The following is a 24,633-nucleotide window of genomic DNA, read 5'->3' on the forward strand; positions in this document are numbered from 1 at the left end:
ATGCTCAAATGTTAATTATCCTAACCTGCTATGTTATTTATCCTAACCTGCTATGTTAATTATCCTAACGTGTTTCTCTAATTATCCTAACCTGCTATGTTAATTATCCTAACCTGCTATGTTAATTATCCTAACCTGCTATGTTAATTATCCTAACCTGCTATGTTAATTATCCTAACCTGCTATGTTAATTATCCTAACCTGCTATGTTAATTGTCTAACCTGCTATGTTAATTATCCTAACCTGCTATGTTAATTATCCTAACCTGCTATGTTATTTATCCTAACCTGCTATGTTATTTATCCTAACCTGCTATGTTATTTATCCTAACCTGCTATGTTAATTATCCTAACCTGCTATGTTATTTATCCTAACCTGCTATGTTAATTATCCTAACCTGCTATGTTATTTATCCTAACCTGCTATGTTAATTATCCTAACCTGCTATGTTATTTATCCTAACCTGCTATGTTAATTATCCTAACCTGCTATGTTAATTATCCTAACCTGCTATGTTATTTATCCTAACCTGCTATGTTAATTATCCTAACCTGCTATGTTATTTATCCTAACCTGCTATGTTAATTATCCTAACCTGCTATGTTATTTATCCTAACCTGCTATGTTAATTATCCTAACGTGTTTCTCTATTATCCTAACCTGCTATGTTAATTATCCTAACCTGCTATGTTAATTATCCTAACCTGCTATGTTAATTATCCTAACCTGCTATGTTATTTATCCTAACCTGCTATGTTAATTATCCTAACCTGCTATGTTAATTATCCTAACCTGCTATGTTAATTATCCTAACCTGCTATGTTAATTATCCTAACCTGCTATGTTATTTATCCTAACCTGCTATGTTAATTATCCTAACGTGTTTCTCTAATTATCCTAACCTGCTATGTTAATTATCCTAACCTGCTATGTTAATTATCCTAACCTGCTATGTTAATTATCCTAACCTGCTATGTTAATTATCCTAACGTGTTTCTCGAATTATTCTAACCTGCCACGTTAGTAATCATAAACCGCTACATAAAGTCAATCAATCAGTTCTGAGAAAACCCATCAGTCATCACCACACCGGAATGCACCTCCACACTGTTACACAAACACAAAACGAGTCTAATTTCACTCCAAAGGTGCGTTCACACAACAGACACAAGAAGAAAAGCGAATAGCTCAATCATATTTTCATGGCGACAACAACAACAACAACAACAAAAATGTTGACTTTCCAAAGTCCATATCAGCGTCCGACTGGACACCAGTTCCGCACAGCAGCGGCGCGGCACGCAATGCGGAAGTGGTCAGCCGTAGCGTGCTTCTATGACAACGGCAGTAAACAACATGGCGCCGTGTGTGTGATCTCAACTTCATCACCCACCACCCCCCCATCTCTCTCTCTCTCTCTCTCTCTGAAAGGTAGAACAACATTCAATACTTTTCTTGGAAATGCGTTGATGAAATGAGTGTATCTCCCGTTTTTTTTAATTTACGTGATGATACATGTTTGACATTGAGTGCAGCTTTGTGATTGCTACTGTTGTTGACTGACTGTATGCTACTGTATCAACAGTTCGCTGTTTTTTTTTTTAAATATGCAACATTTCAAAAAGTAGCTAACAACCTGTCAAAGTTGTATTTGGTAAGATATACCTATTCATTTTGAAACCAGGAAGGCCTATCGATATGTCGTCAAAAAGTGACAACAAGCTCAGCACCTGTGGCAACCGGAGGAGATCGAGCGCGACTAAAGAGGATGTGAAGCGGATGTGTCCGCAGCAGCGGGCCCGGTACCTGGCCTACGAGGAGCCGCCGAAAGAGGCGAAGACCTGGATGGCGATGTCTCGGCAGCGGGTGTCCGCCTGGGAGTCTTCCGGCGCTGGGGGGAAGAGACATACAACTGTCGGTCATCATCAGTGCGACGAGAGGGACGAGGAAGAGAAGAAACGGCAAGACCTGATCATAGGACAGCTGAAGGCCGCGGAAGCCCGCAACAGAGTTCGGCAGATGAGACTGCAGTATCGGAGTATGAGGGTACGGATATCCTCCCCCTCGTTCTGTTCCAAAACGGCACCCTATTCTATATATATATATATATATATATATATATATATATATATATATATATATATATATATATATGAGCCTTATATATATATATATATATATATATATATCATATATAGAATACATAAGGGGAACTAATATATATATATATATATATATATATATATATATATATATATAGAATAAATAAGGGGCACTATATATATATATATATATAGAATAAATAAGGGGACTATATATATATATATATATAGAATAAATAAGGGGACTACTATATATATATATATAATAAATAAGGGGACTATATATATATATATATATAGAATAAATAAGGGGCACTATATATATATATATATAATATATATATATATATATATATATATATAATAAATAAGGGGACTATATATATATATATATATATATATATAGAATAAATAAGGGGCACTATATATATATATATATATATATAGAATAAATAAGGGGCACTATATATATATATATATAGTGCCCCTTATTTTGACAATATAAGGGGACAATATTCCTATGGGCCCCTGATCAAAAGTTGTCTCGTCCACAGAATGATATTGAATAGGGTGCCGTCTGTCTCCATATGCACACATAGGTTTTTAAATAATTCACATGGATGTAACTGCTTCTTGTCGAGCTTTGACTGCACACACAGTGATAACAAGCCTACCTTTAAATCCACTTTAGAAGTTCCTGTGGTAAGAAGTCAAATTATCTTCCATTTTTTTCTCTCTCTCTTCCTCTTCCTCTGCCATCCCTCTTAATTATGTCATGATGTCAATTACTGGGCCTGAACCACATTCATAATTGGCTTCCGCTCCCTGAGGTCTGAATAATATGTTTCTCTGTCTGTGCATATCTCCATCCATCCCTCCGTGCAGACCGAGGAAATCAATCTAATTTGGGAAGCACCTCTTGTCATCATATTCACATAGTATTTATTTATTTCTTTTTAAATTAAGATGAATTGAACTGCTCCATGATCATTTGCTAGGCTATAATTCCCCTCTGCACACAATAACAATGAACGTAGCCTCCTAGAAACCCCCCTGTAGTTTCATGTGAGAAACATGTAAGCCTATTATCCTCTTCTATTGTAATGGTTTGTTTACACTTCCTCTGCCCTCCCTCTTCATCAGAGTGGTATTATCAATCATTATGATGTCAATTACTGAGCCTGAACCACAATACTTCACGGTCTCTGCTCCATGGGGCCTGAACCACAATACTTCACGGTCTCTGCTCCATGGGGCCTGAACCACAATACTTCAAGGTCTCTGCTCCATGGACCTGAATACTATGTTTCCTTGTTTGTGCATATCTCCCTCCCTCCATCGATCTGTCCCTCCATCCGTCTATCCGTCCATGCAGACCCAGGAAATCAATCTAATGATTTCGTGCCAGTCCAGCGCCCAGACCGCCGTCCGTCTTGAGTTGCTGCTGCCAACGGAGGAAAGCAAGATAAATACCATCGATTGTCTGGACAAACTGCAGGTGGGTTAAACAGCCCCTCCCTCCCAACCCTCTTCCCTCCATATCTCCCTCCCTCCTTTCCCTTGGAAATATAACTGTGTGTGTGTGTGTGTGTGTGTGTGTGTGTGTGTGTGTGTGTGTGTGTGTGTGTGTGTGTGTGTGTGTGTGTGTGTGTGTGTGTGTGTGTGTGTGTGTGTGTGTGTGTGTGTGTGTGTGTGTGTGTGTGTGTGTGTGTGTGTGTGTGAGACGCTCAATATGGAAGTGGACAGATGAAGTGAATGCTACGCTACAGGACTGTTTTGCAGCACAGACTGGAATAAGTGTGTGTGTGTATCTGTGTGTGTGTCGAGGTACTGTATGTGTGTGTATATCTGTGTGTGTGTGTGTCTATATGTGTGTGTGTGTGTGTATCTATGTGTGTATATCTATGTGTATCTAGGTATTAGAGGTCGACTGATTATGATTTTTCAACACCGATACCGATTATTGGAGGACCAAAAAAAGCCGATACCGATCAATCGGACAATTTGTTTTATTTATTTGTAATAATGACAATGACAACAATACTGAATGAACACTTATGTTAACTAAATATAATACATCAATAAAATCAATTTAGCCTCAAATAAATAATGAAACATGTTCAATTTGGTTTAAATAATGCAAAAACAAAGTGTTGGAGAAGAAAGTAAAAGTGCAATATGTGCCATGTAAGAAAGCTAACGTTTAAGTTCCTTGCTCAGAACATGAGAACATATGAAAGCTGGTGGTTCCTTTTAATATGAGACTTCAATATTCCCAGATAAGAAGTTTTAGGTTGTAGTTATTATAGGAATTCTAGGACTATTTCTCTCTATACCATTTGTATTTCATATACCTTTGACTATTGGATGTTCTTATAGGCACTTTAGTATTGCCATTGTAACAGTATAGCTTCCGTCCCCTCCTCGCTCCTACCTGGGCTCGAACCAGGAACACATCGACAACAGCCACCCTCGAAGCAGTGTTACCCATGCAGAGCAAGGGGAACAACCACTCCACTAACTAACTAGCTCCACTAACCACCCCGCTAACTAGCTAGCCATTTCACATCGGTTACACCAGCCTAATCTCGGGAGTTGATAGGCTTGAAGTCATAAACAGAGCAATGCGTGAAGATTTGCGATGAGCTGCTGGCATTTGCACGAAAGTGCTGTTTGAATGAATGCTTATGAGACTGCTGGTGCCTACCACCGCTCAGTCAGACTTCTCTATCACATATCAAATCATAAACTTAATGATAATAAACACACAGAAATACGAGCCTTTGGTCATTAATATGGTCGAATCCGGAAACTATCATTTCGAAAACAAAACGTTTATTCTTTCAGTGAAATACGGAACCGTTCTGTATTTTATCTAACGGGTGGCATCCATCAGTCTAAATATTCCTGTTACATTGCACAACCTTCAATGTTATGTCATAATTATGTACAATTCTGGAAAATTAATTACGGCCTTTGTTAGGAATAAATGGACTTCACACAGTTCACAACGAGCCAGGCGGCCCAAACTGCTGCATATACCCTGACTCTGCTTGCACGAAACGCAAGATAGGTGACACAATTTCCCTAGTTATAAGAAATTAATATTTGCAGGCAATATGAACTAAATATGCAGGTTTAAAAATATATACTTGTGTATTGATTTTACAGAAAGGCATTGATGTTTATGGTTAGGTTTGGTGCAACGAAAGTGCTAAATCATCACCCGTTTGGCGAAGTAGGCTGTGATTCGATGAAAAATTAACAGGCACCGCATCGATTATATACAACGCAGGACAAGCTAGATAAACTAGTAATATCATCAACCATGTGTAGTTAACTAGTGATTATGTTAAGATTGATTGTTTTTTATAAGATAAGTTTAATGCTAGCTAGCAACTTACCTTGGCTTCTTGTTGCCCTCGTGTAACAGGTAGTCAGCCTGCCACTCAGGCTCCTCGTGGAGTGCAATGTAAGGCAGGTGGTTAGAGCGTTGGACTAGTAACAGGAAGGTTCCAAAAATAAATCCCTGAGCTGACAAGGTAAAAATCTGTCATTCTGCCCCTGAACAAGGCAGCCCACTGTTCCCATGTAGGCCATCATTGAAAATAAGAATTAGTTCTTAATTAACTGACTTGCCTAGTTAAATAAAGGTGTAAAAAATACAGAATACCGATTGTTATGAAAACTTGAAATCTGCCATAATTAATCGGCCATTCCGATTAATCGGTCAAGCTCTACTATGTATATGTGTGAGTCAGTGTGTATGTGTGTGTGTGTGTGTGTGTGTGTGTGTGTGTGTGTGTGTGTGTGTGTGTGTGTGTGTGTGTGTGTGTGTATGTGTGTGTGTGTGTGTGTGTGTGTGTGTGTATGTGTGTGTGTTTATGAGCTGCAGGAAGGAGCCTCTGTGTGTTTAATACCTCTGACAGTCTAAGCCGTTGAGGGTACTACACTGACATATGGAGTTGTTTTAAGATGGTCATACCATGGGTCATTTTGCTATTTGATTTAGTATTTTAGGACCCATTTAGGAATGAAAACATTTAAAAAACACATTCATATATGGCAAAAAAGATAGTCCCAAAAAACGATAATAAGGAATAAGGTTTTGAAGTGTCTGTCCTATATCTAGGAGATATAAGAAAGATCAGGACATATTTTAGTTTGTTTGTACACATATTTAACCCCTTATTTGTGTTGACACAAAACTTCCTCCATGCTTCCATTTGTTTGTATGGGTCACCAAAACGGAGAACTTCCTCCATGCTTCCATTTGCTTGTATGGGTCACCAAAACGGAGAACTTCCTCCATGCTTCCATTTGCTTGTATGGGTCACCAAAACGGAGAACTTCCTCATTGCTTCCATTTGTTTGTATGGGTCACCAAAACGGAGAACTTCCTCCATGCTTCCATTTGCTTGTATGGGTCACCAAAACGGAGAACTTCCTCCATGCTTCCATTTGCTTGTATGGGTCACCAAAACGGAGAACTTCCTCCATGCTTCCATTTGCTTGTATGGGTCACCAAAACGGAGAACTTCCTCCATGCTTCCATTTGCTTGTATGGGTCACCAAAACGGAGAACTTCCTCCATGCTTCCATTTGCTTGTATGGGTCACCAAAACGGAGAACTTCCTCCATGCTTCCATTTGCTTGTATGGGTCACCAAAACGGACAACCACCTCCATGCTTCCATTTGTTTGCGGACGTCTTACATCGGTGGATGGATTGAGACACATCCAATGAAAAAAAGATGTCTCTGGCTTAAACGGACACATGTTTATGGCCACTTTGTTATTATGTTACCGAGATTGACGTACTCTTTGTTAACTGAATTCCCTCGTCTTGTCTTTTTGATGATTTGAGGTACACATTGTAACGGTTTTGACTTGAGGTTATTATTTATAGGGGTGCCAGGTAGGTTGTGCCTACCAGAGAAAACATTGGTTTCTCCTTTTAGTTTGGGTGGGAATGAGTCCCATCTGGTCCGTCAAGTCTACACCAATACAAAGGACTTATGTAAAAGTCAGGATGGAAATAAACTTTTCATGAACCCTTAAAACATTGGAAAGAACTTCAAAAACAACTATATTCTTTTGTGTGGGTTGTATTAGCAACAACAATGATTACACACACACACACATATATAATAATATCACAATGAGTTCTGGTTCCTCCAGAAATGTCCTGTACCTCGGGCCTAAAAAGAGTCCAGCCCGGTAAAGGAGTTCAGTGAACTCAAGTGACTTTTGTCACGCAATGTTTGTCCGTTCATTCCGTGTAGCGTAAACCCAGTATTAAACATACCATCAATATAACAATTATTTTACCACAGAACTTTAAAGCGTATCAACTCTTACTAAGTCCTCAACTACAACTAACTACATAAATCACAGTATACATCACATCAAAACAAATGAAATGAAATACCGTATACAAAAAGGTGGTAGTCAGTCGGTCAGTCAGACAATCCAATCCGCCAATAGATCTCCAGCGGAGAAAGGCCACGAAGAACGGAGAGGTGTAGTCCACGGACGCAAAGAGTGGATCCGATCCTGGTTAAACTCTATTAGCCTACAAAACACACGTTTAACGGCAACAAAACAAACGGAATAGAAGAATTGTTCTTCTGCAGAGAAGAATTGTTCAGCTTTCGAGTAAGGATGAGAGCGAAGCCACACCCGATCACGAAGCTGGAACTGCATGTCTCGTCTGTTCTTATCATAATTTCTCTTCTGCTTGAGTCGAGCCTGGATCGTGTTCTTTGAGACAAGAGCTCTCAAGTCGTGGAGATGGACTACCTGGTCATAGCAAGCAGCGTCTGGAGTAAGCTGCTGGGGCTGTAGCACCATATCCAAGGGTCCTCGGAGAGGACGACTTAGGTTCAGCTCTGCAGGTGTGACTCCAGTGGACTCTTGCACAGCAGAATTCAGGGCAAATCGAAACTCGTGAAGGTGCTTGTCCCAGTGTTTGTGCTGGGTCCCTACATAGGAAGCAATCATCGTCTTCAAGGTTCGATTTACTCTCTCAGTGAGATTGGTCTGTGGGTGATAGGCCGTGGTCAACTTCTGTCTCAGGTTCCATCTTTGGCAGGTCTCCTCAAAGAGATCAGAGACAAATTGGGAACCTCGATCAGACAGGATGTAATCAGGCACTCCCCAGCGAGTCAGGATCTCTTTCGTAAGGATGTTAGAGACGGTGCTTGCTGTGGCCTGACGCAGGGAAGATAGCTCCACCCACTTTGAATAATAATCAACAAAAACAAGCATGTACACATTCTGATTGGAGCTTCTAGGAAATGGACCCATCAAATCCACTCCTAACATTTCCCAAGGTCGGGTAACCACCGTTTGCTGCAACTTGCCAGCAGGCTTTCTACCTTCTGGTTTGTACATTTGACAAACCTGACAGTTTCGGATGTGCGACTTCACATCCATGCCCAGATTTGGCCAGTACAGTAACGCTTGCAACCGCTTGTAGGTTTTGAACCTGCCCAAATGACCAGCTAATGGGTCTTCATGGAAATGTTGAAGCAGTTGAAGGCGTAGAGTTTCAGGTATGTACATTTGGTAGAGTGTTCTGTGAGGTAGTTGTACAACACGGTAGACTTTGTCTTCAATGATGGTCAGCTTTGTGGTAGGATTGACCATCTTTTCTCCATCTTCCAGGATAGTCTGGTACAAAGCCTGTACTTCTGGATCATCCTGTTGGGCTTTCCATATGGCCTCATCAGAGATGGGAAAGTCCGTTTTGGGCGAGTCTCGACTGCTTGACAGGACAGTAGCACATGTAAGATGAGGGCCACCGTTATCACAAGCAGGAGCTCTGGACAAGGCATCTGGAACAGTGTTGTATTTTCCTTTCCTGTATTCTACTGCAAAGGTGAACTCTTGCAACCGTAGAGCCCATCTTATGAGTCTGGTACTTGGTTTGTTGGTCTTGAACACCCACACAAGGGAGGAATGGTCAGTGACCACAGTGAAGTGTCTTCCCTCCAGGTAGTACCTCCACTTTTCCAAAGCCCAGACAACTGCAAGGCACTCTTGCTCGGTTGTGGAGTAGTTCCGTTCTGCTCCATTCAATGTCCGACTGGCGAACGCTAGCACTTCTTCAGTGCCAAGTCCAGTCTGTTGGACTAGGACAGCACCAAGTCCAACATCACTTGCATCAGTGTAAACAACAAAAGGGCAATCAAAGTTGGGATGACCTAAAATGGGAGGTGTGACGAGGTGTCGTTTCAGGGTTTCAAAGGAGGTCTGGCACTCTGCCGTCCATTGGAATTTCACTCCTTTTCGCTTCAACGCGTTGAGGGGTTCTGCCACCTGGGAGAAGTTCGACACAAACCGATGGTACCATCCAGCCATACCAAGGAACCGTTGAAGGGCCTTGAGTGTGGTTGGCACAGGGAAGTCTTGTACAGCCTTCGTCTTTTCAGGATCCACATGAATGCCGTCAAAAGACACAATATGGCCAAGGAACTTCAGGGAGGTTTGGCAGAAGTTGCTCTTCTTCATATTCAAGGTCAGACCAGCTTCTCTTAGCTTGTCCAACACTGCTTGAAGATCTTGAAAGTGTCTTTCTCTGTTCTGAGAGTAGATAATTATATCGTCCAGGTAGACGAAACAGATCTTCCCTTTGAGCTCACCTAACGCAATCTCCATGAGTCTTTGGAAAGTGGCAGGGGCATTCTTTAATCCAAAGGGCATCACCTTAAAGGAAAACAAGCCCTCAGCACAGACAAAAGCAGTCTTGTCCTTGCTTTCCTGGTCCATCTCAACCTGCCAATAACCACTATTGAGGTCAAGGGTAGTGAACACAACAGCGCCAGACAATGACTCCAGGATCTCGTGGATGGTAGGAAGAGGATAGGCATCAGTCTGGGAAACATTGTTGGTCTTCCTATAGTCCACACAAAATCTAAGACCACCAGTCTTTTTTGGGATGAGGACAACAGGAGCAGCCCAGGGAGAGGAGGAACGTTCTATTATATCTTGTGTTAACATATCATTAATGAGTCCCTTTTGGATGATTAGCTTCGCTGGGGACAAACGATATGGCTTTTGCTTGATCGGCATTTCCTGTGTAAGGAATATTTTGTGCTTCAGGAGCCCAGTGCGTCCTAGCTTTGAAGTACATACATCAGCATTATTCTGCAGCTGTTCCAACAGCCTTAACTCCTCTGGCTGTTCCAGCTGAGCTCTTCTCACAGCCTGTAAAAGGAGATCGTCAGAAGGATTATCAAGGGTTAGTGGTACCGGAGCAACGGCAGAGAAGAGTGCCACATTTGAACCCCAATCATGTAACTTTGTAGCTTCTGATTGGTGCGGTATTAACTGAAAGGAAGGGGATGTCGATGGGGGGGCGTAGGCAGTGACTCTTGGAGTTTCAGCTCTGGTTAAAGCACCCAGAGTAGGATGGTCATTCCTGCAAAGAGAGTTAGGTGTGTTGGCCTGTTGTGATTTGTGGTTTCTGGAAGGGTTTACTTGATACGGTCTTGGACATGTAGCTGAAGAATGTCCCTTTTGGCTACATCTCCAACAGAACATGAGAGGGGTCTTGGCTGGAGACTCTGGCTGTTGTTGATGGTCTGTCTTGGGTAACTGTTTGGGTGTCTGTTTCTTTCTCTGGTCATATTGCTGTTGGCATTCTCTGTCCTTCTCAAACTGCTGTCCCAAGCGAACCAGTCCATCGACAGTGGTGACTCGTTCTCGGAGTTGACTGGCTAGTAGTGGGTTGATGTTCTTCAAGATCAATTTAATGACCTCTTCCTCCTCAATGCCAGGTTTCCACCTTCTGCACAGGGAGTGGTAACCGTATGCAAAGTCACGGATACTCTCTTTCTCGCTTTGCACTCGATTCCTGACTCTGTCTGCCAGCTCATCTGTGTAGTCCTCAGACAGAAATGCAGAGGAAAACTTGGCCTCAAAGTCAGCCCAGGAGGTAGTGGTGAGACGTGCCACATCCCACCAGTCTCGAGCTGTCCCATGCAACACATTCCTCAATGTGGCAAGGAGTTCTTCGTCAGCCAGGGGATTGAGGGCAAGAAAGTCACAACATCTTTCTAGATACATTAGCGGATCAGGACTGTCATCTTTTTTCCCAAAGGTGGGAAATTGCAATTTAATGGGCATCGCCCCCACATGACGTCTACTCATATCACCATGAACAAACGAGCTAGGAGGGATTGAGGAAGTAGAGGGGGAGGGAGTTATCGGACCATGAAAATGAACACCAGGATGCATGGTGGATTGCATCCTGCAAGGGGTGGCTGCAGCATGGCCTTGTCTTGGCTGTTCAGAGGTGCCATCTTGGCCCTCAGTGGTCTTAACAGAAGTGGACACCAGAGAAACTCTGTGCAAGGAGTTGTGCCTAATGGAGGCCATGTCCACAGACACGTCATCCAACATTTTAATACAATTAGAGAGTTCTGTCTGCAAGTGGTCTACAGTGTTAACCATGGGAGAAAAAACAGAATTAACGTCCTTGAGGACCTCAGTGTGGTGATGTTGCAGGCGCCATTGGAGAGTGGCAGTGAGTTGGTTTCGTTGGTAGTCAAACTGCCTGTCCATGGCACCAGTAATTTCCCCATCTTCCACTCTCACTGAGCTCGGTCAGCGTGTGGGTTAGAGTGCTCAGTGAGTTTCTGAATTCCATGGCACTCTGTTGTTGCTCTTCACTCAGACATTTGAATTCATGGTGGATTAAGGTTTGGAGATGTTGTTGAGTCCGACGAATATCAAGGATGTCACCTTGAAGTTGTAAGACCACAACCTCTGGAGATAAACCAGACAATGGAGGAAGGCTGGGTGTCAGAGGGAGGGCTAGCTCAGTACTTCCACACAGATCCATGTCAATAAGTGAGTAACTGGTTAGACCTCCTGTGGCCTGTGGTCCAGACCGAGCATTCAGATTCCCAGGGCTCTGGCCCAAATCAACTCCATTATCTCCATTCACCTTAAGATTTGTATTGTCAGCTTGATGGTCAGAATGGCCCTGTGTATTCCCATTGACAGGTATGACATGGATGAGCACATTATCTTGGGGTGAATCCATTGTTTTAATTCCACACAAAAGATTTGCTTTGGTTAGTTCTCAATGTTGAGCTGTCCCATCTGGGGTGCCATTTTTTATGTAACGGTTTTGACTTGAGGTTATTATTTATAGGGGTGCCAGGTAGGTTGTGCCTACCAGAGAAAACATTGGTTTCTCCTTTTAGTTTGGGTGGGAATGAGTCCCATCTGGTCCGTCAAGTCTACACCAATACAAAGGACTTATGTAAAAGTCAGGATGGAAATAAACTTTTCATAAACCCTTAAAACATTGGAAAGAACTTCAAAAACAACTATATTCTTTTGCGTGGGTTGTATTAGCAACAACAATGATTACACACATATAATAATATCACAATGAGTTCTGGTTCCTCCAGAAATGTCCTGTACCTCGGGCCTAAAAAGAGTCCAGCCCGGTAAAGGAGTTCAGTGAACTCAAGTGACTTTTGTCACGCAATGTTTGTCCGTTCATTCCGTGTAGCGTAAACCCAGTATTAAACATACAATCAATATAACAATTATTTTACCACAGAACTTTAAAGCGTATCAACTCTTACTAAGTCCTCAACTACAACTAACTACATAAATCACAGTATACATCACATCAAAACAAATGAAATACCGTATACAAAAAGGTGGTAGTCAGTCGGTCAGTCAGACAATCCAATCCGCCAATAGATCTCCAGCGGAGAAAGGCCACGAAGAACGGAGAGGTGTAGTCCATGGACGCAAAGAGTGGATCCGATCCTGGGTAAACTCTCTTAGGCTACAAAACACACGTTTAACGGCAACAAAACAAACGGAATAGAGAAGCTTCGGCACTGAGGGTTGAACACATCCTCATTCACGTCTCCATCACAACCCCACTTTTGCGCAGCTGATGCTGGCTATTTAATTGGGAATTAAAGGGAAAGCGCCCTATTGGAAGGAGCTGCACTGAGACGGTTCAGAATAATTCAGGGCCGTCACAACATGTCTGTCTGGGAAGATTACATCAAGTCAAATGAGGTACACATGTCTGTCTGGGAAGATTACATCAAGTCAAATGAGGTAGACATGTCTGTCTGGGAAGATTACATCAAGTCAAATGAGGTAGACATGTCTGTCTGGGAAGATTACATCAAGTCAAATGAGGTACACATGTCTGTCTGGGAAGATTACATCAAGTCAAATGAGGTAGACATGTCTGTCTGGGAAGATTACATCAAGTCAAATGAGGTACACATGTCTGTCTGGGAAGATTACATCAAGTCAAATGAGGTACACATGTCTGTCTGGGAAGATTACATCAAGTTATATTTTCCTTTCGTGATGTTTGTTATTTCTGTTCTGTCTCAGTGTTGATATGATAAGTGATATACAGACATACACACAGCACTCTGGAGGCTACACCTGGGTTGACAGTATTTTTAATGAGTCACAACAAATCAAATCAAATCAAATCAAATTTATTTATATAGCCCTTCGTACATCAGCTGATATCTCAAAGTGCTGTACAGACACCCAGCCTAAAACCCCAAACAGCAAGCAATGCAGGTGTAGAAGCACGGTGGCTAGGAAAAACTCCCTAGAAAGGCCAAAACCTAGGAAGAAACCTAGAGAGGAACCAGGCTATGTGGGGTGGCCAGTCCTCTTCTGGCTGTGCCGGGTGGAGATTATAACAGAACATGGCCAAGATGTTCAAATGTTCATAAATGACCAGCATGGTCGAATAATAATAAGGCAGAACAGTCAGGTGGAAGTTGAAACTGGAGCAGCAGCATGGCCAGGTGGACTGGGGACAGCAAGGAGTCATCATGTCAGGTAGTCCTGGGGCATGGTCCTAGGGCTCAGGTCAGTTGAAACTGGAACAGCAGCATGGCCAGGTGGACTGGGGACAGCAAGGAGTCATCATGTCAGGTAGTCCTGGAGCTCAGGTCCTAGGGCTCAGGTCCTCCGAGAGAGAGAAAGAAAGAGAGAAGGAGAGAATTAGAGAACGCACACTTAGATTCACACAGGACACCGAATAGGACAGGAGAAGTACTCCAGATATAACAAACTGACCCCAGCCCCCGACACATAAACTACTGCAGCATAAATACTGGAGGCTGAGACAGGAGGGGTCAGGAGACACTGTGGCCCCATCCGAGGTCACCCCCGGACAGGGCCAAACAGGAAGGATATAACCCCACCCACTTTGCCAAAGCACAGCCCCCACACCACTAGAGGGATATCTTCAACCACCAACTTACCATCCTGAGACAAGGCTGAGTATAGCCCACAAAGATCTCCGCCACGGCACAACCCAAGGGGGGCGCCAACCCAGACAGGATGACCACAACAGTGAATCAACCCACTCAGGTGACGCACCCCCTCCAGGGACGGCATGAGAGAGCCCCAGTAAGCCAGTGACCCAGCCCCTGTAATAGGGTTAGAGGCAGAGAATCCCAGTGGAAAGAGGGGAACCGGCCAGGCAGAGACAGCAAGGGCGGTTCGTTGCTCCAGAGCCTTTCCGTTCACCTTCCCACTCCTGGGCCAGACTACACTCAATCATATGACCCACTGAAGAGATGAGTCTTCAGTAAAGACTTAAAGGTTGAGACCGAGTTTGCATCTCTGACATGGGTAGGCAGACCGTTCCATAAAAATGGAGCTCTATAGGAGAAAGCCCTGCCTCCAGCTGTTTGCTTAGAAATTCTAGGGACAATTAGGAGGCCTGCGTCTTGTGACCGTAGCGTACGTGTAGGTATGTACGGCAGGACCAAATCAGAGAGATAGGTAGGAGCAAGCCCATGTAATGCTTTGTAGGTTAGCAGTAAAACCTTGAAATCAGCCCTTGCTTTGACAGGAAGCCAGTGTAGAGAGGCTAGCACTGGAGTAATATGATCAAATTTTTTGGTTCTAGTCAGGATTCTAGCAGCCGTATTTAGCACTAACCAAAGTTTATTTAGTGCTTTATCCGGGTAGCCGGAAAATAGACCATTGCAGTAGTCTAACCTAGAAGTGACAAAAGCATGGATTAATTTTTCTGCATCATTTTTGGACAGAAAGTTTCTGATTTTTGCAATGTTACGTAGATGGAAAAAAGATGTCCTTGAAATGGTCTTGATATGTTCTTCAAAAGAGAGATCAGGGTCCAGAGTAACGCCGAGGTCCTTCACAGTTTTATTTGAGACGACTGTACAACCATTAAGATTAATTGTCAGATTCAACAGAATATCTCTTTGTTTCTTGGGACCTAGAACAAGCATCTCTGTTTTGTCCGAGTTTAATAGTAGAAAGTTTGCAGCCATCCACTTCCTTATGTCTGAAACACATGCTTCTAGCGAGGGCAATTTTGGGGCTTCACCATGTTTCATTGAAATGTACAACACTATTGATGCTACTGACCAAATGCCTTCCACCAGTGTCAGGGGTGTAAATACCAGGAGAGACAGAGGGTGAGACAGAGAGAGAGGGGACAGAGGGTGAGACAGAAAGAGAGGGGAGGGACAGGGGTTGAGATGGAGAGAGAGAGGAGGGACAGGGGTTAAGACGGAGAGAGAGAGGAGGAAGGGAGGGTGAGACAGAGAGAGAGGAGGCACAGAAGGTGAGATGGAAAGAGAGAGGAGGGACAGAGGGTGAGACAGAGAGCGAGGAGAGACAGAGATAGAGAGGAGGGCCAGAGGGTGAGACAGAGAGAGAGAGAGAGGAGGGACAGAGGGTGTGACAGAGAGAGAGAGGAGGGACAGGGGTTGAGACGGAGAGAGAGAGGAGGGACGGAGGGTGAGACAGAGAGAGGAGGGACAGAAGGTGAGATGGAGAGAGAGAGGAGGGACGGGGGTTGAGACGGGAGAGAGAGGAGGGGCGGAGGGTGAGACCGAGAGAGAGGAGGGACAGAAGGTGAGATGGAAAGAGAGAGGAGGGACGGGTGAGTCAGAGCGAGAGAGAGAGGAGGGACGGAGAGAGACAGAGGGTGAGACAAAAAGAAAGGAGGGACAGAGGGTGAGACAGAGAGAGAAGAGAGACAGAGGGTGAGACAGAGAGAGAGGAGAGACAGAGGGTGAGACAGAGAGAGGGAGAGAGAGAGGAGGGACAGAGAGAGAGAGAGAGGCGGGACAGAGGGTGAGACAGAGAGAGCGAGGAGGGACAGCAGGTGAGATGGAGAGAGAGAGGAGGGACAGGGGTTGACGGAGAGAGAGAGGAGGGACGGAGGGTGAGACAGAGAGAGAGGAGGGACAGTGGGTGAGACAGAGAGAGAGATGCGGGACAGAGGGTGAGACAGAGAGAGAGAGAGAGAGGAGAGAGAGAGAGAGGCGGGACAGAGGGTGAGACAGAGAGAGAGAGGAGGGACAGTGGGTGAGACAGAGAAAGGAGAGTCAGAGAGAAGAGGTGACAGAGAAAGGAGAGACCGAGAGAAGAGGTGACAGAGAAAGGAGAGACCGAGAGAAGAGGTGACAGAGAAAGGAGAGACCGAGAGAAGAGGTGACAGAGAGAAGAGGTGACAGAGAAAGGAGAGTCAGAGAGAAGAGGTGACAGAGCTCAGCAGGTGAAGGGAAGGGAATTTGAATGACTTTGATTTGTTCCACAGACAGAGCCGAGGCACTTCAGCAAATGTCAATATGTTATTGAACAGCGACAGACAGGTGGACCTCGGCAGCATGCTGACCACATTTCACTGACATACAGAGACATTAGGCACACAGGCGGTTCAACAAGGACTTCCTGTCTCCGTCGTGTGTGTGTGTGTGTGTGTGTGTGTGTGTGTGTGTGTGTGTGTGTGTGTGTGTGTGTGTGTGTGTGTGTGTGTGTGTGTGTGTGTGTGAGTGTGTGTGTGTGTGTGTGTGTGTGTGTGTGTGTGTGGTTTGCCAGTCTCTCTATTGAGCTATTGCACTCTGTATAAGACAAATGGCATTTGACACAAAGTACATGGAGTGGAATGTTACAGAGACTGGTACCCAGACTAGTGTTTATGTGTGGAGAGAGGGAGGGGGTCTACGTGTGGGTATGTGTGGAGAGGGTGTACGTGTGGGTATGTGGGTATGTGTGGAGAGGGTGTACGTGTGGGTATGTGTGGACGTGTTTAACTATTCTTTGAGGGGAGGGAGAGAGGAGAGAGGAGAGGAGAGGAGAGGAGAGGGAGGGAGGGGAGGGGAGGAGAGGAGAGGAGACAGAGAGGGGAGGGAGAGGAGAGAGGGGGGGAGGGAGAGGAGAGAGGGGAGGGAGGGAGAGGAGAGAGGGGGGTTCTGTGACAGCAAGTCCTGTGTGGGAGGAGGAGGAGAAGCAGACAGAGGGAAAGCCTGGTTTCTTCCTAGGTTCCTGCCTTTTTAGGGGGTTATTCCTAGCCAACTGTGCTTCTACATCTGCATTGCTTGCTCTCTGGGATTTTAGGCTGGGTTTCTGTGTAAGCACTGTGTAAGCACTGTGTAAGCACTGTGTAAGCACTGTGTAAGCACTGTGTAAGCGCTGTGTAAGTGCTGTGTAAGCACTGTGTAAGCGCTGTGTAAGCACTTTGTAAGCACTGTGTAAACGCTGTGTAAGCACTTGTAAAAAAGGGTTTCATGAATACATTTGATTTGGAGGAGGAGAGGGGGAGGAGGAGGGGGGGAGGAGGGGGATGGAGGAGGAGAGGGGGATGGGGAGGAGGAGGGGGATGTGGAGGAGGGAGGGGAGAGGAGGAGGGGAGGAGGAGAGGGGGATGTGGAGGGGGAGAGGGGGATATGGAGGAGGAGAGGGGGATGGGGAGGGGGAGGAGGAGGAGGGGGGATGTGGAGGAGGAGAGGGGGATGTGGAGGAGAGGGGGATGTGGAGAGGGGGATGTGGAGGAGGAGAGGGGGATGGGGGAGGAGAGGGGGGAGGAGGAGAGGGGGATGTGGAGGAGGAGAGGGGGATGTGGAGGGGGGAGGGGATGTGGGAGGGGGATGTGGAGGAGGAGAGGGGGATGTGGAGGGGGAGAGGGGGATGTGGAGGAGGAGAGAGGGGGGATGTGGAGGGGGAGAGGGGGATGTGGAGGAGGAGTGGGGGATGGGGAGGAGGAGAGGGGAATGGGGAGGAGGAGAGGGGAATGGGGAGGAGGAGAGGGGAATGGGGAGGAGGAGAGGGGGATGTGGAGGAGGAGAGGGAATGGGGAAGAGGAGAGGGGAATGTGGAGGAGGAGAGGGGAATGGGGATGAGGAGAGGGGAATGGGGAGGAGGAGAGGGGAATGATGGAGGAGGGGGAGAGGGGGATGTGGAGGAGGAGAGGGGAGGAGGAGAGGGGGATGTGGAGGGGGATGGGGAGGGGGAGGGGAGGGAGAGGGGGATGTGGAGGGGGATGGGGAGGAGGAGAGGGGAATGGGGAGGAGGAGAGGGGAATGGGGAGGAGGGAGGGGAATGGGGAGGAGAGGGGATGGGGATGAGGAGAGGGAATGGGGAGGAGGAGAGGGGAATGGGGAGGAGGAGAGGGGAATGGGGAGGAGGAGAGGGGAATGGGGAGGAGGAGGAGGGGAATGGGGAGGAGGAAGAGGAGGGAGGGAATGGGGAGGAGGAGAGGGGAATGGGGAGGAGGAGAGGGGAATGGGGGAGGAGAGGGGGAGGAGGAGAGGGGAATGGGGAGGAGGAGAGGGGAATGGAGAGGAGGAGAGGGGAATGGGGAGGAGGAGGAGAGGGGAATGGGGAGGAGGAGAGGGGGGATGTGGAGGAGGAGAGGGGGATGTGGAGGAGGAGAGGGGAATGGGGAGGAGGAGAGGGGGATGTGGAGGAGGAGAGGGGGATGTGGAGGAGGAGAGGGGAATGGGGAGGAGGAGGAATGGGGGGAGTAGAGGGGAATGGGGAGGAGGAGAGGGGGATGTGGAGGAGGAGAGGGGAATGGGGAGAGAGAGGGGGATGTGGAGGGGGAGAGGGGGATGTGGAGGAGGAGATGGGGAGGAGGAGAGGGGGGGAGGATGGGGAATGGGGAGGAGAGGGGAATGGGGAGGAGGAGAGGGAATGGGGAGGAGGAGAGGGGGATGTGGAGGAGGAGAGGGGAATGGGGAGGAGGAGAGGGGGAGGAGGAGTAGAGGGGAATGGGGAGGAGGGAGAGGGTAATGGGGCGGAGGAGAGGGGAATGGGGAGGAGGAGAGTGGGATGTGGAGGAGGAGAGGGGGAATGGGGAGGAGGAGGGGGGAATGGGGAGGAGGAGAGGGGAATGGGGAGGAGGAGAGGGGGATGTGGAGGAGGAGAGGGGAATGGGGAGGAGGAGAGGGGGGGGAGGAGGAGAAGGAGGAGGAGGGGAATGGGGAGGAGGAGAGGGGAATGGGGAGGGGGATGGGGAGGAGGAGAGGGGATGTGGAGGAGGAGTGGAGGAGGAGGGGAATGGGGAGGGGGAGAGGGGATGTGGAGGAGGAGAGGGGATGGGGAGGAGAGGGGAATGGGGAGGAGGAGAGGGGGATGTGGAGGAGGAGAGGAGGGGGGGATGGGGGGAGAGGGGAGGAGGAGAGGAGGATGGGGAGGGGGAGGGGAATGGAGGGGGAAAGGGGGGGGAGGAGGAGAGGGGGATGTGGAGGGGGAGGGGGAGGAGGAGGAGAGGGGAATGGGGAGGAGGAGAGGGGAATGGGGAGGAGGAGAGGGGGATGTGGAGGAGGAGAGGGGAATGGGGAGGAGGAGGAGAGGGAATGTGGAGGAGGAGAGGGGAATGGGGAGGAGGAGAGGGGAATGGGGATGAGGATGGGGAGGAGGAGGAGGGGAATGGGGAGGAGGAGAGGGGAATGGGGAGGAGGAGAGGGGGGGGAGGAGAGGGGAATGGGGAGGAGGGATGGGGAGGGAATGGGGAGGAGAGGGGGAGGAGGAGAGGGGAATGGGGAGGAGGAGAGGGGAATGGAGAGGAGGAGAGGGGAATGGGGAGGAGGAGATGGGGGGAATGGGGAGGAGGAGAGGGGGATGTGGAGGAGGAGAGGGAGAATGGGGAGGAGGAGAGGGGAATGGGGAGGAGGAGAGGGGGATGGAGGAGGAGAGGGGAATGGGGAGGAGGAGAGGGGAATGGAGAGGGGAGGAGGAGAGGGGAATGGGGAGGAGGAGAGGGGAATGGGGAGGAGGAGAGGGGGATGTGGAGGAGGAGGGGGGAATGGGGAGGAGGAGAGGGGAATGGGGAGGAGGAGAGGGAATGGGGAATGGGGAGGAGGAGAGGGGAATGGAGAGGAGGGAGAGGGGAATGGGGGAGGAGGGGAGAGGGGAATGGGGAGGAGGAGAGGGATGGGAGGGAGAGGGGATGGGGAGGAGGAGAGGGGAATGGGGAGGAGGAGAGGGGAATGGGGAGGAGGAGAGGGGAATGGAGAGGAGGAGAGGGGAATGGGGAGGAGGAGAGGGGAATGGGGAGGAGGAGAGGGGGATGTGGAGGAGGAGAGGGGGGATGTGGAGGAGGAGAGGGGAATGGGGAGGAGGAGAGGGGAATGGGGAGGAGAGGGGAATGGGGAGGAGGAGAGGGGGATGGGAGGAGGAGAGGGGAATGGGGAGGAGAGGGGGGGATGTGGAGGAGGAGAGGGGGATGTGGAGGAGGAGAGGGGAATGGGGAGGAGGAGGAATGGGGGGAGGAGAGGGGGGGAGGAGGAGAGGGGGATGTGGAGGAGGAGGGGGGGATGTGGAGGAGGAGAGGGGAATGGGGAGGAGGAGAGGGTAATGGAGGAGGAGAGGGGAATGGGGAGGAGGAGATGGGAGGGGGGGATGTGGAGGAGGAGAGGGGAATGGGGAGGAGGAGAGGGGAATGGGGAGGAGGAGAGAGGGGAATGGGGAGGAGGAGAGGGGGATGTGGAGGAGGAGAGGGGAATGGGGAGGAGGAGAGGGGGGGAGGAGGAGAGGGGAGGGAGGAGGAGAGGGGAATGGGGAGGAGGAGAGGGGAATGGGGGAGGAGGAGAGGGGGATGGGGAGGAGGAGAGGGGGATGTGGAGGGGAGGAGGGGGAATGGGGAGGAGGAGAATGGGGGGAATGGGAGGAGGGAGGGGATGGGGGAGGGGAGGGGGATGTGGAGGAGGAGAGGAGGGGGATGTGGAGGAGGAGAGGGGAATGGGGAGGAGGAGAGGGGAATGGGGCAGGATGTTTTGAGCACTACGAACTCATCATTAAGGGTTGTCGGCCGTCTCGCTCTCTCCCTCTCTATCTCTCTCTCTCTCTCTCTCATTCTCTCTCCCTCTCTATCTCTCTCTCTCTCGCTCTCTCTCGCTCTCTCCCCCCTCTCTTTCTCTCTCTCTCTATCTCTCTCTCTCTCTCTCTCATTCTCTCTCGCTCCCTCTCTCTCTCTCTCTCGCTCTCTCTCGCTCTCTCCCCCCTCTCTTTCTCTCTCTCTCTCTCTCATTCTCTCTCTCTCTCTCTTTCTATCTTTCCTGTTGATTTTTGGTTTGGCGCAGTGCATCCCCTCAGCTGATTATCAGCTGTTGTCAGACAGATGTTGATCTCGAAAGATGATTCTCTTCCTCAAGTCTCGCTCTCTCGTTCCTCATCTCTCTCTCTCTACCTCTCTCTCCCACTGTGTCTCTCGCTCTCCCTGCCTCTACCTCTCACTCGCTCTCTCTTTCTTTCTCTCTCTCTCTCTCTCTCTCTCTCTCTCTCTTTCTCTCTCTGCCTGGTATTTCTTCCCATCTTCATATTATTTTTGTCTACACAGAGAAAGCGAGTCGAGGAGATCCTGGACGACGAGAAAGGATTGACAATAACACGCCGTTGAGAGTCGAGACCGGCCGTCCTCCTGCTTTGTAACCGTCCTCCTGCTTTGTAACTGTCCTCCTGCTTTGTAACCGTCCTCCTGCTTTGTAACTGTCCTCCTGCTTTGTAACCGTCCTCCTGCTTTGTAACCGTCCTCCTGCTTTGTAACTGTCCTCCTGCTTTGTAACTGTCCTCCTGCTTAGTAACTGTCCTCCTGCTTTGTAACTGTCCTCCTGCTTTGTAACCGTACTCCTGCTTTGTAACTGTCCTCCTGCTTTGTAACTGTCCTCCTGCTTTGTAACTGTCCTCCTGCTTTGTAACCGTCCTCCTGCTTTGTAACTGTCCTCCTGCTTTGTAACTGTCCTCCTGCTTTGTAACCGTCCTCCTGCTTTGTAACTGTCTTCCTGCTTTGTAACTGTCCTCCTGCTTTGTAACCATCCTCCTGCTTTGTAACCATCCTCCTGCTTTGTAACTGTCCTCCTGCTTTGTAACCATCCTCCTGCTTTGTAACCATCCTCCTGCTTTGTAACTGTCCTCCTGCTTTGTAACCGTCCTCCTGCTTTGTAACCGTCCTCCTGCTTTGTAACTGTCCTCCTGCTTTGTAACCGTCCTCCTGCTTTGTAACCATCCTCCTGCTTTGTAACTGTCCTCATGCTTTGTAACTGTCCTCCTGCTTTGTAACTGTCCTCCTGCTTTGTAACTGTCCTCCTGCTTTGTAACTGTCCTCCTGCTTTGACGTGTTACAAAAAGGGAACTGTCTATTTCACTGCTCTGGCTTCATAGAAACTCTACTGTACATTTTCTTACCGTTTCAAAAGTCTCCGTAACTACTATTACTGCAGTTAGGTCCCCTGCTGCACTCATCAAACAAGCACCTAGAAGTTTCTACACAGCCCTTCCTCCATTACTGCTGCAGTTGGTTTGCTTCAGCTATAAACGGCTGGCTGTGGAAGCCTCCTGGAGAACGTTGTCCCTCAACTGGCCCCCAATTCCCTTTATAGTGCCCTACTTTAGACCAGGGCCCATAGGGGTAGTGCACTACTTTAGACCAGGGCCCATAGGGTGTAATGCACTACTTTAGACCAGGGCCAATAGGACTCTGTAGTAGTGCACTACTTTAGACCAGGGCCAATAGGACTCTGTGGTAGTGCACTACTTTAGACCAGGGCCCATAGGGGTAGTGCACTACTTTAGACCAGGGCTAATAGGACTCTGTGGTAGTGCACTACTTTAGACCAGGGCTAATAGGACTCTGTGGTAGTGCACTACTTTAGACCTGGAGTAATAGGACTCTGTAGTAGTGCACTACTTTAGACCAGCGCCAATAGGACTCTGTGGTAGTGCACTACTTTAGACCAGGGTCAATAGGACTCTGTAGTAGTGCACTACTTTAGACCAGGACCCATAGGGGTAGTGCACTACTTTAGACCAGGGCCAATAGGACTCTGTAGTAGTGCACTACTTTAGTCCAGGACCAATAGGACTCTGTAGTAGTGCACTACTTTAGACCAGGGCCAATAGGACTCTGTAGTAGCGCACTACTTTAGACCAGGGCCAATAGGACTCTGTAGTAGTGCACTACTTTAGACCAGGGCCAATAGGACTCTGTGGTAGTGCACTACTTTAGACCAGGGCCAATAGGACTCTGTAGTAGTGCACTACTTTAGACCAGGGCCAATAAGACTCTGTGGTAGTGCACTATATAGGGAATATGGTGCCATGTGGGACTCAACTGTTGAGGAGAACTCATGTCCACTAGAGCCTCTGTCTCTCTCAATTCAATTCAATTCAAGGGCTTTATTGACATGGGAAACATGTGTTAACATTGATCTTTATTGGCATGGGGAAACATGTGTTAACATTGATCTTTATTGACATGGGAAACGTGTTAACATTGATCTTTATTGACATGGTAAACGTGTTAACATTGATCTTTATTGACATGGGGAAACATGTGTTAACATTGATCTTTATTGACATGGTAAACGTGTTAACATTGATCTTTATTGACATGGTAAACATGTGTTAACATTGATCTTTATTGACATGGTAAACGTGTTAACATTGATCTTTATTGACATGGTAAACGTGTTAACATTGATCTTTATTGACATGGTAAACATGTGTTAACATTGCCAAAGCAAGTGAGGTAGATAATATACAAAAGTGAAATAAACAATAAAATTGAACACAGTAAACATTACACATACAGAAGTTTCAAAACAGTAAAGACATTACAAATGTCATATTATATGTATATATACAGTGTTTTAACAATGTACAAATGGTTAAAGAACACAAGGGAAAATAAATAAGCATAAATATGGGTTGTATTTACAATGGTGTTTGTTCTTCACTGGTTGCCCTTTTCTCGTGGCAACAGGTCACAAATCTTGCTGCTGTGATGTCACACTGTGGTATTTCACCCAGTAGATATGGGAGTTTATCAAACTTGGGTTTGTTTTCTAATTCTTTATGGATCTGTGTAATCTGAGGTTAATATGTGTATCTAATATGGTCATACATTGGGCAGGAGGTTAGGAAGGTTAGGAAGTGCAGTTCAGCTTCCACCTCATTTTGTGGGCAGTGTGCACACAGCCTGTCTTCTCTTGAGAGCCATGTCTGCCTACGGCGGACTTTCACAATTCAGTTGACTTTATTGACATGGCAAGTTCATTATTACTTACTTTGTCAAAGTATACATGTCGAAAAATAAAATAAATGTATATTTATATATAAAATATATATATTTATATATGAATAAATGGTGGGACCAACAGCAATAATAATAGTAGTAGTGGACATGGGATTACCATTAACAACAACTACAACAACAATATTAATGAGAACAACAATACATTAAAGCAGTGGT

The 24,633-nt window shown here is 47.1% G+C and overlaps 1 protein-coding gene across 1 annotated transcript; it reads left to right on the forward strand.

The window, feature by feature from the left end:
* The first annotated feature begins 1,346 nt into the window (after nt 1-1,346).
* On the forward strand, nt 1,347-22,853 carry LOC112241876 (protein LKAAEAR1). The gene is made up of 4 exons (XM_042304315.1): nt 1,347-1,432; nt 1,686-2,047; nt 3,479-3,601; nt 21,724-22,853. Exons 2-4 carry the CDS (start codon nt 1,700-1,702, stop codon nt 21,781-21,783), a joined length of 531 nt encoding a protein of 176 aa, XP_042160249.1. The 5' UTR covers nt 1,347-1,432; nt 1,686-1,699; the 3' UTR covers nt 21,784-22,853.
* Nucleotides 22,854-24,633: the final 1,780 nt, after the last annotated feature.

Source organism: Oncorhynchus tshawytscha, linkage group LG22 (genome assembly GCF_018296145.1).
Source record: "Oncorhynchus tshawytscha isolate Ot180627B linkage group LG22, Otsh_v2.0, whole genome shotgun sequence".
In the NCBI taxonomy this organism is placed as follows: domain Eukaryota; kingdom Metazoa; phylum Chordata; class Actinopteri; order Salmoniformes; family Salmonidae; genus Oncorhynchus; species Oncorhynchus tshawytscha.